Raw genomic sequence first — 14,626 nt, 5'->3', positions numbered from 1 at the left:
AGTAGTGAAGACTTTCTAATATACTAGAAAGCATATGACAAATACACAGGAGACTATAGAGACCATAAATATCCTAATAGATACAAATAAAATGGTATAACAGTTCAAAGAAAATGATTTCCAGTTTAGGGAAATCAGAATTCCCATATTTTTTTTTCCCATATTTCACTTACAATTTTAGAATTCAAAATTGTTTACAATTGTTATCAATTTATGTTTTCTCACATAGGTTAAATCTTAAAAAGAAGTGACAAGATAAATCTGACATTCTTACAAAAATATATATTTAATATTTTAAAAGGGTCTTAGAAGCTACTAATTTGAATTGTATCTATTTACCTGTACTAGAACTTTTTCTTTAAATGAACATGAAAATTCTTGTTCACCCTCTGATTCTGAATTTGAGAGGTCTTTATAATTTTTTTTGGTTTTTGCTGCTCTTCGTGGAAGTCTGGTTCTCCCATATGCAACTGTCTCATTTACCTTTTTGGTAATGATTTTGTTGGGTATCTTTAGAAGAAAAATTCCTGAGTATATTAGATCAATATTTTGAGATACAAGCTATTGGCTATAAAATTGACACTATGACAAAATCTATATGAATATTTGTAGGAATAAAAAGATTCTTGATTAATACTTTTAAAATGACTGGATTTTCTCTTTTCATTTAAAATATATTCTTTATCAACTTTTTATCTGAATAATTAAAAGTTCTATGAGGTCTGATATATATTATGTAACTTAAGAGAGAAAGGAAAAGCTGTCAAAAAAATCTATAACCACAGAGTAAAACAGACTTAAAACAACATGATTCAAAAAGGCAGAAGTAAGTGTGCCAAGCTTGGAACAATTATAGAAAACAAGGAACTGATACCAAGGATAAAATTATGATATTTTTTCAATACAAGGAGAAAAATAATTTTAAAGAGATGTTCAAACACAGATTTCCTGGTTTTACCATTTTAGATCTTGGTTGCGCCCTTTCCAAAGATGGTCCTGCAATTCAAGAAAATAAGGTTAAATTTTTCAAATAGACAAGAACTCACATTAAAAATTGTTAGACTATGTCTGCAAATAAGTTAAAATCATAAAAATAAGAATGTACCTTCAAACGCATTCAAAAATTTAAGTATAATTTGGTACAATATGAATTACTAACTTCCCTTGTCCTTTATTGGCTCAGAGGTTAAAGCATCTGCCTGAAATGTGGGAGACCCCAGTTCGATCCCTGAGTTGGGAAGATCCCCTGGAGAAGGAAATGGCAACCCACTCCAGTACTCTTGCCTGGAGAATCCCATGGAGGGAGGAGCCTGGTAGGCTATAGTCCATAGAGTCAGACACGACTGAGCGACTTCACTTCACTTCTCCTTTATATTATGAACTTTTAAACAAACAAAAGAATATGTAACATACACTATAAAGTCAATACCCATGAATTTACTGTTCCATTTAGGAACTAGATTATGAATACTACTGAGTCTACTTTGTGTACTCCCTTACAAGGCCCTGTATAGCCTATAGCCCCTCTGCCAAAAAGCCATCACTATCCTTAAATCCGTTTCTTAGTCACTTGACCTTACAGTTTTACTTCACAGGTACATATCCCTAAACAATACAAAACAGTCATGTCATGTAATATACTATGATTTGCTTTATTTTTCACCCATCATTATGTTTCTAAGATTTACCCATATTATTGAGAATTGCCTCAGTCCCTATTCCCTTTTTTGATTTCTAGCACAAGTTCAACTTTCTAAATATTCACTGAAGCCTTAAGAATTGGGATAATCCAAGCCAAGGAAATAATGAAGTTCTGGAAGAAAGGTCCTCCAATCCTGGCAATAAGACAGCTTGTACATATTGGCTTGTCATTCAGGTACATAAACAAAACAACTCACTCAGAAGTGTTCAATTTTAAGAGTATTTACTGATTACAGTATTCTAACCTTAATAACTCCTCAAGATTTCTAGTCTATGTTATAAATATCTTTACTTATACATCTTCCCACCAGACAATAGCTCCTGACTATATTAATTACCATGTTTCTCCTTGGCTTGTAACACACTGCGTCTAAGTCCACACACTGTGACTAGATCCAGCAGCAGTTTTCAACATTTTCCCACAAGTCTGACCTACATTTCAACTGCTCTGACACTGCACTTCCTGCATACACTGTGCTATTTCATACTGTCTCATAAATGTGATAATCTTATTGCTTCTCTTCCTTATGAATATGACTGAAATCTCATCTGTTTTCTAAATTCAGTCACATTTCTAAACACATGCCAAAGTTCATTTCCCATTTCCTCTATTTTCACTTCTTTGTAAGCCATCAACTCCCACAGGTCACTAAATTATTTTTATCCTAAAATAAAAATTGATTCCCTTAAAATAAATATAAACTTAAAAGCTTAGTTATACTACCTTCTTTTAAAAATGGAATATATGAGGTCTTTGTGGCTTAGAAAATACTGAAATAGATGTTAAACTATGAAAATGGACATTATGTCTAGCCAAAAACATATACCTCAAACACTTATCCAACTACTTCAAGAGATTCACTAAAAGAAACAGAAGATTTATGCCAGGAAAACATTTTATGAAAGATTTAGACACAAAAATGTCTGCAATAAAACTGTTTCAATAAATTTTTATTGCATCTATATAAATTCCTATATAATTCCTATGTGTGTTGGATGTAGCCGGGAATGGGGTGCTGTCCAAGGATTGATTTTGTTTAGGGTGCTGGTCTCATGAATATTTAATACATTAAATAACTGAAGAACAGGCCATGAGTAGATGAACAATGAGAGTGTGTCGTGAACCAAAGATTACAGTAAGCCATATTTTGTGTCCCTAAGATCCCAATAAAAAGATTTAAATATGACCATAATACCCAGAGTCATAAAACAAAAAGAAAAACTGCTGTAGCGTTTTGGTATTATCTCAGTCATAAGGGTAGACAATTATAAAAAGTGATTTCTTACTTGATTTCTTCCCATTTTTATGTTTCTTCACATTTTTATTTCTGCTGTAGTCCATCATCAGTGGTTTTGATTTTGGTTCTCTTAGCCAGCTAATATCAGTCTTGCTGTCATCACATCTATATTCTGTGTCACTATCACTAAAGGGATTTTTCTTTTTACAATCTGATCCAATCTATATTAAAAAAAATAATCCTTATAACAGATGAAGTAATCTGGCTTGCTATATGTCATACAAAGGAAATTAAGCAAAAAAAAAAAAAACCTACCAAGAAACTCAGAAAAACTAATTCTTTATTATTTTAGCATGCTAAATAATCCATTTGGCATTAAGGACCTATGCAATACACTCTGAAATCCAGATCAGAGACTGACATATTTTGCTGTCCATGTTGTTGTTAATTAAAAGTTAAATCAAAACAGCTTACTTCCACAAAGACAAAACCTAATACCATTTAAGAGAGTAGAACTGTCATATCTTCTATTACTAATGATTACAAATAGCTCAGAGACCATAAGAAAAGATATAACAGGAACATGGACAATCTCTCCAAAGTTAAAAAAAAAAAAGTGATCCGAATATTTTTGTGTTCCAGTTCTGTGATAATCTTTGGCACTGAAAAATTATTAAAAACAAATATTGATTTAATAGACACATTAGGATATTATTACTTACTCTTTTATCTTTTGCTTTGAGAGAAGGTTCAAGTTCATCATGATTCCTTAAACCTACCCTTAAACAAAAATATGCATTAATTTTAATCATAATTACTTGTTTTAAGGTAGCATGTGAGTGGACAGTTATACCTGTTTTCTTAAGAGTTTTCTGCCTTAACTCTTTCACTAACTCCCTATATAATTATGCCCAAATCACTTACTCTCTCTGACCTCAGTTATTTACTAAATAACAAGGTTAGATGAAATGACTACTAAATCCTTTCAGATTACAACTAATATTAAAAGTATACAGACTCTGCATATAAATTTCAGAAGTAAATGCTAAAATAACAGAATCATAGTAGGAGTAGTCAGGACAGTAGCATATTATTCACTCTTTTGATATGTTAAAATGTCTCAGACAAACTGGAAGGAAATATTTAAGAAAAAGAACAATTGAGGAAGCTGTATTTTAAACTGATCCATCTGATTATAATAAAAATACCTACAATGTTATTGAACTATCCACGCAGGCTTCTCTAGCTGTAGCTTGAAATTCTTGCATCTATATTGTGAATAAGCGTTAAAATTTTTTTCTTAGTGTTAAAAGGTAAATAACAAAAGAAATTAACATAAAAATCTCATTTCTATCACTTCATATGAAACAAAATCTTACTAAAATATTTTTATATTTAAGAAGAAAGCTAATAATATAAACTATATTAAAAACAAGAGTAGTAATTTTAAATCTTGCATCAGGAAGGAAAGAGACTTTCTTGTTGCCCCAATTACTCATTTTTCTCTACTTTAGTCCAAAAGGTTTGAAAGAAAATCAAAAATACCTAGGTTGGTACCAAATAAATTTAAAAAAATTTAATAATATACTTTAAAATATTTTAAAGCAAATATATATATAAGAGGATGGAAATCAGAAAGCATACTCTAATAATTGTATGGTAAATATAAAATAAATACTGAATAAATACAAAATAACTTCTGATTTCTAGCTTACTCCAAGTTTAATAACAGGTTCATCAGCTCCACTCAAATTAAAATTGTAAACATCATCCCTGTAAAAATGAAGAGAAACATTAACTCCATTATACAACAAATTTTTCTTCAAATGTGAAAACTTTTAAAGATTTATGAAAAATTACTTACAATGGGCATTCTGAAGTAACATTAACAAAAGTAGTCTTCAATTGTCTATAACTTTTTTTCTGAACCTTCTCCTAAATACAAAAGAAGTTTACATAAAACCATTCATACTTGCACCTTGCTTGTCAAACAGCATATACAACTAAACTTTCATATATTATTCTAATGGTGTTTTCATTAATATAAATTTTACGTTTGTGACAGTTTCTTTACTAATCTACACTTTTAAAAAAATGGAAGACTTAAGTACTAACTGAGAACATAATAGAAAGTATTATAAATCAAATACAAAACTAATATCCTTACATCTTTAATATTTATTGACATTATTGTACATAGGTAAATTACCTCACTGGTATTCTGAATTCATTGATTCTAGGATTACAAAACAAGCATGCTTCTACTCCCCTCCCACCTCCCTCCCCCGCCAAGAATCTCATTTGCTTTAACTGTTAAATAAAAAACTTTGGGAGAGGCTAAGATTTATGCAAACTCTCAGGTGAATGAATCAAAACTGTATCAGCCAACTATTAATAGTATTATTAGGGAAAAATGTACGTAAATTTACTCCTATAGCCTACTGCTCAAAGTATATTCAATATTATCAAAAAGTAAGCACAAGAAGTAAAATAAAATCTTAACATATTTAAGTAATTATGTTATTGACATAATTTAACTATATCACTAAATGATTACTGATGAGAAATAATTAAAGTCTAATATCTGGAAGTTGGGAATATTAAAACTAAAATACTCATTTTAGTTGTGATTCCTCTTCAATTTTATTTATTTTGGCTATTTTATAATAATTTGCATTATTCCAGAAAGTTTATCCTTCAAAATTCTACTCTTTTAATTACTTATCTGACTTAAACTTTCCAAAATGACTTTCACCAGTGTTTAGATACATTTGCTCAATTCATCTTTTGCAGGTCAGTTTTTGCTAGGTATTACAGAAGATACAAAAATAAGCAACCATATTAATGAAGGTACAAATGTGAGCAAAGGTCTTACTTATACAGGATACAAAGATGATTCTAAACAGTTACATTCTAGAAGACAGAAGAGAGAAAGAAAGAACTGCAACAGTGAATAAAATACCAAAAAAAGGGACAACAACACTGCTGCACAGATTCAGAATTCTTGCCCATTTGGATTTTGAGTCAGGGTACCTTAGAAAGTTTTCATGGAGAAGGCAGACTCTGAAGCAAGGTCTGCAAGGAGGAATAAAGTTCTGACACTGAGAAAAGAGGTTAAAGAACCTAGTGACTCACTTCAAAGTTCTTTTCAAAGGGGGAAGAAAAAGAATAAACACAGCAAAGACACTTCAGGGAATCTTAAATTATTCTGTTTCAGCTAAACAAGACATGTCTAGGAAACTAATTTTGCGAAGTAATTCAGACTTTTAAGAGGTCTAGGAGCCAGCTTAGGTCTCCACCTAAATCAATAAGCAACAGAGACCAAAGAAAGATTTTTGAATAAGAGAATGACATGACTGAAGCTGTGTGCTTTGGAAAGTAAAAAAGCTAGTACTGAAGGTAATGAATGGATTGGCACAGAGACAATATTAGCGACAAAAAGAACTACATAAAGGATACTGTAATAAGCTGGGGATTAGAAATAAAAAACAAAACAAAACTGGAGTTGGCATGGTCAGGAGAAGGAAGATTCAAGAGGAAATTACAGAAGGAGAATCTCATAACTTTAAGTGGCGATAACTGTGAGGAATAAATCAAAGATAACTGATATTTTAAACCTGGCTGAAGAGTAAATATTTCTAACAAAAATATGGACCAGAATAATCTTATTGTCAAGAGAGATAGGATGAGCTAGGAAAAAAACATGGTACTGAATCATGTACCAAAAAGTAAAAATATCACACATGTTAAAAGAAGCATTTTCTTTGAAAAGCAGAACAGAAGTTTAGGGGGCTCTCTTGAGTACTTGACACTAAACTTGTCAGTTGTTTAATCTGTTTTTCAATATGCTGAAAACATTAAATCTACATCCATCTTACTACTATTTTACTGTAAAGTCAAATTATCATCGTCTTTGACTATACGTTTGGTGTAGTTAAATAAATGAAACTTACCTTACCAAGCTGTAGATCTAATTTGTTTGAAAAACCACTATAAAAAAGGTTTTGTCAAAGTTAAAAAGGCAATTAAAATGTCAGTAGAATGTATTTCATAAAAACCATTTTATATAAGGTAAAACATATTTGGGTCACTAAGTCTATATTTAATATGCTACAAATAACTGAAATGTGACAGTACTAGTCTTATACCTTTGCAACTTCAGCCATACTTAACAGCAACAATAATAGCTAAATCTAAGCTGAATCACTCATGCAGCAGGAGGTGTCAGGCAATTTAAAATGAATGGTTCTGCCATAAGAGTAATTTTTCCCATGCCATATAAAGCCAAAATTAATTTAAACAGGAACCAACCACCTGGAAGACTATAAAGAAATATTTTATAATAAAATAAAACTTTCAAAAAGACTGCAAACAAGGAATACATATTTGCTATTAAAATAACTCATTTTAGCTCATTTAAGTTTGGTATTTTCTTCAGCAATATATTTAAATATATTTAGTTTTACTCATCGTAGACTCAATAAAATTTCTAAAATGTCTATATCCTAAAGATTTCTGAAATGGTATGCTGCATCAATATTATATTCTTAAATGACTACTTCCAATTTTACTTCCCTTTCTATATAATTTAAATAGATACTATTTATAAAAGTAAATAAGTACCTGTGTTTTCAAATGTAAAGTTACATTATCTGTAAGTATGTTTAAAACTAACCTTAAAACTATGTAAAATAATTTAGTTGTATCTGTCAGGAAAATATTCATTTCTTAAGTTTAAGAGCATACCTGTCAATCAAAGACTCCTTTGATTTTCTTACAGACTGTATGCTGTCCTTTGGCTGGTATCGCTTATTAATTTGATTTATCAAAGATTCTGCTGCATCAGTAAATCCTTTCCCTTTTGACTTTTCTCTCTGAAATAATTTATAAGTTACTTAAAAACTCTACCAGTTAACCTTCAAAGGAAAAAAAAAAGGCTGAAAAGAAAATTTAAGAAAAATCTGGTTCATTAAATAACTACAAAGCGGAATAAAAGGGGTCAGAAATGTATTGTTTTTAAAAAGAAATTATTTAATAAATTTTGGCTTTGTTAGGCACTAAAACAACCTAGGATAAAGTCTTTTAACATATAGAACTGTGCAGAGTGCTTGGTAGCAATTAAAAAAATGTTTCTATCCATGGGGGGAAAGTTGTAAAAAAATGAAAGAAACCAAAAGTTGGTTCTTTGAAATGATCAATAAAATTGATAAGCCTCTGGCAAATTGGGAAAAAAAGAGAAAAAAGACAGAATTTACTAATATCAGAAATGAGAGACAATCACATGGGTAATAAATCACAAGGCTAATAAAAAAGTATTATGAACAACTCTATGTTCGTGAATTTGATAACCAAAACTGGCCAATTCCTTGAAAGATAAGTTTTACCAAAACTCACACAGAGAGAAATAAATTACCTGAATAGGCCTAATCTATTAAAGAAAGTGAATCAATAATTAATACCTGCCAAAATAGAAAGCAACAGGCCAATGGGTTCACTTTTGGGTTTTATTGAACATTTAAGGAAGAATCATAATTTTTCACAACTTTCAGAAGATAGAAGCAGACGGAGTACTTCCTAGCTTACTGTATGAAACCAATATACCCTAGTAGCAAAATCAAAGAACTTACAAGAAAGGAAAACTACAGGCTAGCATCTTTTATTAACATAGGTACAAAAAGCCTCAACAAAAAGTTTAGCAAATTGAATTCAACAATGTAGAAAAATAATTATGTACCACAACCAAGTGGACTTAATTTCAGGTATGTGATGTTGATTCAACATTTGAAAATCAACTAATATAAGCCATGATAAGCAAGAAACATAATATGATCATATCAATAGATGTGCAAAAGTATTTGACAAAATCCAGTATCCACTCACAGTAACAATTTTCAGTAAACTAGGAATGGAGGGGAATGTCCTCAACTTGATAAAGAACATCTAAAAAAAATTATGGCTAACATTACAACTTAAAGAAGAGAAACTAGATATTTTCCCACTGATAAGAGAAACAAGGAAAGATCACTGCTGTCACCACTCCTATTAAACATCATTCTAGAAGTCTTACAAAATGCCCTAAGACAAGAAAAGGAAATATACTACATACATACTGGGAAGAAAGAAAGAAAACTGTCTTTGTTCACAGATGATATCACTGTCTATGTAGAAAACCTCAAAAATCAACAAAAATTCTTGAAGCTAAAAAATATATATAGCACAACTGAAAGATACAAGGTTTGTATACAAAATCACTTTCTTATAAACCACTATGAACAAATGGAATGTGAAATTACATTTTGCTTATATTAGGTCCCCCAAAATGAGATATTTAAGTGTAAATCTAACAAAGCATATAATAGAGCTATATAAGGCAAACATGACTGATGAAAAAATCAAAGACTATCTAAAACAACAGAGAACAGATACACATATAACTGAATCACTTTGTTGTACACCTGAAACTACACATCATTAATCAACTATATGCCAAAATAAAATAAAAATTTTAAATAAATAAATGGAGATATTCCATGTTCACGGATAAGCAGCTCCATGTTGTCAAGATGTTGATTCTTTCCAGCTTGATCTATAAATTCAATGTAATCTCAATCAAAGCTCTAGCAAGTTATTCTGTGGTTACTGACAAAACGATTCTAAAATTGACATGGAGAAGCAAAAGACCCTGAGTGGCCAACAGAATATTAACAGAGAAGTCTGAGGACTGACCCTACTTTAAGACTTAATGAAAAGATACAATAATCAAAACAGTGTGGTACTGGTGAAGGAATAGAGAAAGACAATAATGGAACAAAACAGAGAGCCCAGACAGAGGGCCACATAAATACAACTAGCTGACCTTTGACAAAGGAAGAAAGGCAGGACAATGGAGAAAAGTTAGCCCTTTTCAACAAATGGTGCTGGAACATCACCATGACAAAAAAAAAAAAAAAAAAAACCTAGACACAGATCTTATACCCGTCATGAAAATTAACTCAAAATGGATAATAGACCTAAATGTAAACTGCAAACTATAAAAATCCTAGGAGACAACACAGGAGAAAATCTAGGTGACCTTGGGTTTTGCAATGCCTTTTTATTTGCTAAACCAAAAGCACAATCCATGAAAGAAAAAACTGTTAAGTAGGACTTCATTAAAATTAAAAAGTTCTGCTCTGCAAAAGACACTGTTTAGAGGATGAAAAGACAGGCCACAGACTGGAAGCAAATATTTGTAAAATATATATCTGATAAAGAACTTGTATCTTAAATACACAAAGAACTATTAAAACTCAACAATTAGGAACCAATTAATAACTGGGCAAAAGTTCTGAGAAGACAACTCACCAAAGATATAAATATTGTAAATAAAGATACGAAAAGATGCTCAACATCACCTGTCATTAGGAAATTGCAAATTAAAACTAATATCATCAAGCACCCATAAGAATGGCTAAAATCCAAAACACTGACAATACCCAGTGGCAAGGATGTAGATCAACAGGAACTCTGATTTGTTGCTGCTGAAATGCAAAAACCGTACAGCCACTTCTTCCACTTTTGGAAGATAGGCAGTTTCTTATAAAACTAAACATACTCTTACCATATGACCCAGCAATCATGCTTCTTGGTATTTTCCCAAATGAGTTGAAAGTTTATGTCCACACAAAACCTGCACATGAATGTTTATAGAAGCATTATTCTTAAGTGTCAAAACATGGAAACAACCAAGATGTCCTTCAATAGATGAATAGATAAACAAAATCTTGGTATGTCCATATAAAGGATTCAGCATTAACAACAACAAAAAAGCTGTCAAACCATGAAAACACAGGGAGGAATATTCAATGCATATTGCTAAGTGAAAGAAGCCCAATATGACTTCATACTATATGATTCAGTCTATAAATATATAGACTACATACTACATGATTCCAACTCTATGGTATTCTGGAAAAGGCAAAATTATGGAGACAGTAAAAAGATCAGTTTTTGTCTGAGGTTTGATTGGGGAAAGAAGAAACAGGGGAGGGATGCACCATGGGAATTTTAGGCAATGAAACTATTATTATGCATGATACTCTGAGGGTCAATATCTGTTGTTATACATCTGTCAAGACACATGGAAGATACAAAGAGTGACTTATAAGGTAAACTATATACTTGAGTTAGTAATGTATCAATATTGGCTCATCATTTCTAACAAATCTGTAACACTGTTACTGAAAGGAAAAACTGGGATAGAGTGATGGAGTAATATGGACTCTCTGTATAGCTGTATCCCTGAAACTGCTCTAAAAATTATATTAATTTTTTAATGTAAAAACTACAAAGTAAGTATTATCTGCATAATTTTAGATAACTTGGTTAAAAGAAAGTCTGAAGGAGACTCTTAAAAGACATGAGTTCTCTTGCTTTCAGTTTTACTTTTTTTCTGGGAATCAGGCATATGGGTTTTTTAAATTGTGGTAAAATATTTTGCCAAGAGGATGCACTGGTCATAGCAAACACCCTCTTCCAACAACACAAGAGAAGACTCTACACATGGACATCACCAGATGGTCAATACCAAAATCATACTGATTATATTCTTTGCAGCCAAAGATGGAGAAGCTCTATATAGTCAGCCAAAACAAGACTGGGAGCTGACTGTGGCTCAGATCATGAAGTCCTTATTGCAAAATTCAGACTTAAATTGAAGGAAGTAGGGAAAACCCTAGAAATCAAATCCCTTATGACTATACAGTGGAAATGACAAACAGATTCAAGGGATTAGATGCAACAGACAGAGTGCCTGAAGAACTATGGACACAGGTTCGTGACATTGTACAGGAGGCAGGGATCAAGACCATCCCCAAGAAAAAGAAATGCAAAAAGGCAAAATGGTTGTCTGAGGAGGCCTTACAAACAGCTATGAAAAGAAGAGAAGTGAAAGGCAAAGGAGAAAAGGAAAGATATACCCATTTGAATGTAGAGTTCCAAAGAATAGCAAGGAGAGATATGAAAGCCTTCCTCGGTGACCAATGCAAAGAAACAGAGGAAAACAACAGAATGGGAAAGACTAGAGATCTCTTCAAGAAAATCAGAGATTGTACAAAAGGAACATTTCATGCAAAGATGGGCTCAATAAAGGACAGAAATGGTATGGACACAACAGAAGCAGAAGATATTAAGAAGAGATGGCAAAAATACACAGAAGAACTGTACAAAAAAGATCTTCACGACCCAGATAGTCACAAAGGTGTGATCACTCACCTAGAGCCAGACATCCTGGAATGTGAAGTCAAATGGGCCTTAGGAAGCATCACTATGAACAAAGCTAGTGGAGGTGATGGAATTCCAATTGAGCTATTTCAAATCCTAAAAGATGATGCTGTTCAAGTGCTGCACTCAGTATGCCAGCAAATTTGGAAAACTCAGCAGTGGCCACAGGACTGGAAAAGATCAGTTTTCAATCCAAGTCCAAAGAAAGGCAATGCCAAAGAATGCTCAAACTACTGCTCAATTGCACTCATATCACACGCTAGCAAAGTAATGCTCAAAACTCTACAAGCCAGGCTTTAACAGTATGTGAACCATGAACTTCCAGATGTTCAAGCTGGATTTAGAAAAGGCAGAGGAACCAGAGATCAAATTGCCAACATCTGTTTGATCATCGAAAAAGCAAAAGAGTTCCAGAAAAATATCTACTTCTGCTTTACTGACTATGCCAAAGCCTTTGATACTGTGGATCACAATAAACTGTGGAAAATTCTTCAAGAGATGGGAATACCAAACCACCTCACCTGCCTTCTGAGAAATCTGTATGCAGGTCAAGAAGCAACAGTTAGAACTGGACATGGAACAACAGACTAGTTCCAAATCAGGAAAGGATTATGTCAAGGCTGTATACTGTCACCCTGCTTATTTAACTTATATGCAGGGTACATCATGAGAAACGCTGGGTTAGATGAAGCACAAGGCAGAATCAAAATTTCTGGGAGAAATAACCTCAGATATGCAGATGACACCACCCTGATGGCAGAAAATGAAGAACTAAAGAGCCTGTTGAAAGTGAAAGAGGAGAGTGAAAAAGTTGACTTAAAACTCAACATTCAGAAAACTAAGATCATGGCATCTGGTCCCATCACTTCATGGCAAATAGATGGGGAAACAGTGAAAACAGTGACCGACTTTATTTTTTTGGGCTCCAACATCACTGCAGATGGTGACCGCAGACATGAAACTGAAAGACGCTTGCTCCTTGGAAGAACAGTTACGACCAACCTATATAGCTCATTAAAAAGCAGAGACATTACCTTGCCCACAAAGGTCTGCCTAGTCAAAGCTATGGTTTTTCCAGTAGTCATGTATGGATGTGAGAGTTGGACTATAAAGAAAGCTGAGCACTGAAGAATTGATGCTTTTGAACTGTGGTGTTGGAGAAGACTCATGAGAGTCCCTTGGACTGCAAAGAGATCCAACTAGTCCATCGTAAAGGAGATCAGTCCTGGGTGTTCATTGGAAGGACTGATGCTGAAGCTGAAGCTCCAATACTTTGGCCACCTGATGCGAAGAGCTGACTCATTTATAAAGACCCTGATGCTGGGAAAGATTTAAGGCCGGAGGAGAAGGGGACAACAGAGGATGAGATGGTTGGATGGCATCACCGACTCAATGGACATGAGTTTGAGTAAACTCCGGGAGTTGGCGATGGGCAGGGAGACCTGGCGTGCTGCAATCCATGGGGTTGCAAAGAGTTGGACATAACTGAGTGACTGAACTGAACAAATATAGCATGACATAAAATATACTATTTTAATCACTTTTTAAGTTCATATGTTTTTATATATAGTAAATAATAAGTTACTATCTCTTCTTGAGATTACCAGAATGAAGACAGGGTATACTCACCTTGATAAAAATGTGGCAAAAACAAACCTCCCCTAAAAGAGTGTATTAAGAACTTTGACATAATTGGAGTCAATGTGGGACATCTGTACTACTGAACTTACAGAGGTTCTATTTCTGTGGGCTTATCCAGTGAATGAAAGACAGGATCAGACAGATGACTATCTTTGAGGAGAGTGGCAGAAACTCTAGCATAGTAATAAAGAGGGTGCACTATGAAGGAGTGAAAAGAACTTCTGAAAACAAGAAGTTGATTTTTTTAAAAAATCAGAGCACAGCTTAGAAATAGTGATCAAGTTTTGGTGCTTCCAGGAAAAAATGACTAGATCAGAAAAATTATGTGGAGTGATTCTAAATTCCAATGACAATAGTTTAAAATTGAAGGAGAGATCAACACTCAGACAACAAAAACCTTACTTCCACTGGGTCTGAAGAAACTAAATAGCATCTAAGACTAGAAAGAAAAACAGCATACTGATAAGAAAAAAATAACCGAAAGGATTTGGTTAAAATGGAAAGCAGCTAAAATAGATAGAAAAGGTGATTTTCACATTGAAAACAAAAATAAATAGTAGTCTGGTCAAGACAAATTAAATAATATCTAATTATATAAAACTGCAAAATTAGCTATTAAATATTTCACTTGTACACTAAAATGCTCCAATATATAAACATTTTACATTGACTCTGGAAATCTGGCTACCCAGGTATTAGTAATACTTTGGAAGATAAATGAAGGCCTATAGATCCTGGATCTATTAAGACACAGTGAAGAAAAGGATTGCATTATTGCCAGTGGA

General features: G+C 32.8%; 1 protein-coding gene across 1 annotated transcript in view; it reads right to left on the bottom strand.

Annotated features, from left to right (window-relative positions):
• The window catches only part of SYCP2 (synaptonemal complex protein 2), a 68,755-nt gene that overhangs the window by 14,652 nt on the left and 39,477 nt on the right, over positions 1–14,626 (bottom strand). Inside the window, exons 24-32 of the mRNA XM_043882813.1 lie at positions 7,686–7,813; positions 6,893–6,929; positions 4,804–4,874; positions 4,655–4,712; positions 4,152–4,207; positions 3,662–3,719; positions 2,989–3,160; positions 959–996; positions 340–510 (exon numbers count right to left, since the gene is read on the bottom strand). Of these exons, the coding sequence (XP_043738748.1) occupies positions 340–510; positions 959–996; positions 2,989–3,160; positions 3,662–3,719; positions 4,152–4,207; positions 4,655–4,712; positions 4,804–4,874; positions 6,893–6,929; positions 7,686–7,813 (789 nt within the window). The remainder of the gene's footprint in view (positions 1–339; positions 511–958; positions 997–2,988; positions 3,161–3,661; positions 3,720–4,151; positions 4,208–4,654; positions 4,713–4,803; positions 4,875–6,892; positions 6,930–7,685; positions 7,814–14,626) is intronic.

Source organism: Cervus elaphus, chromosome 23, assembly GCF_910594005.1.
Source record: "Cervus elaphus chromosome 23, mCerEla1.1, whole genome shotgun sequence".
Classification (NCBI taxonomy): Eukaryota; Metazoa; Chordata; class Mammalia; order Artiodactyla; family Cervidae; genus Cervus; species Cervus elaphus.
This window is presented reverse-complemented; position numbering and strand designations above follow the sequence as displayed.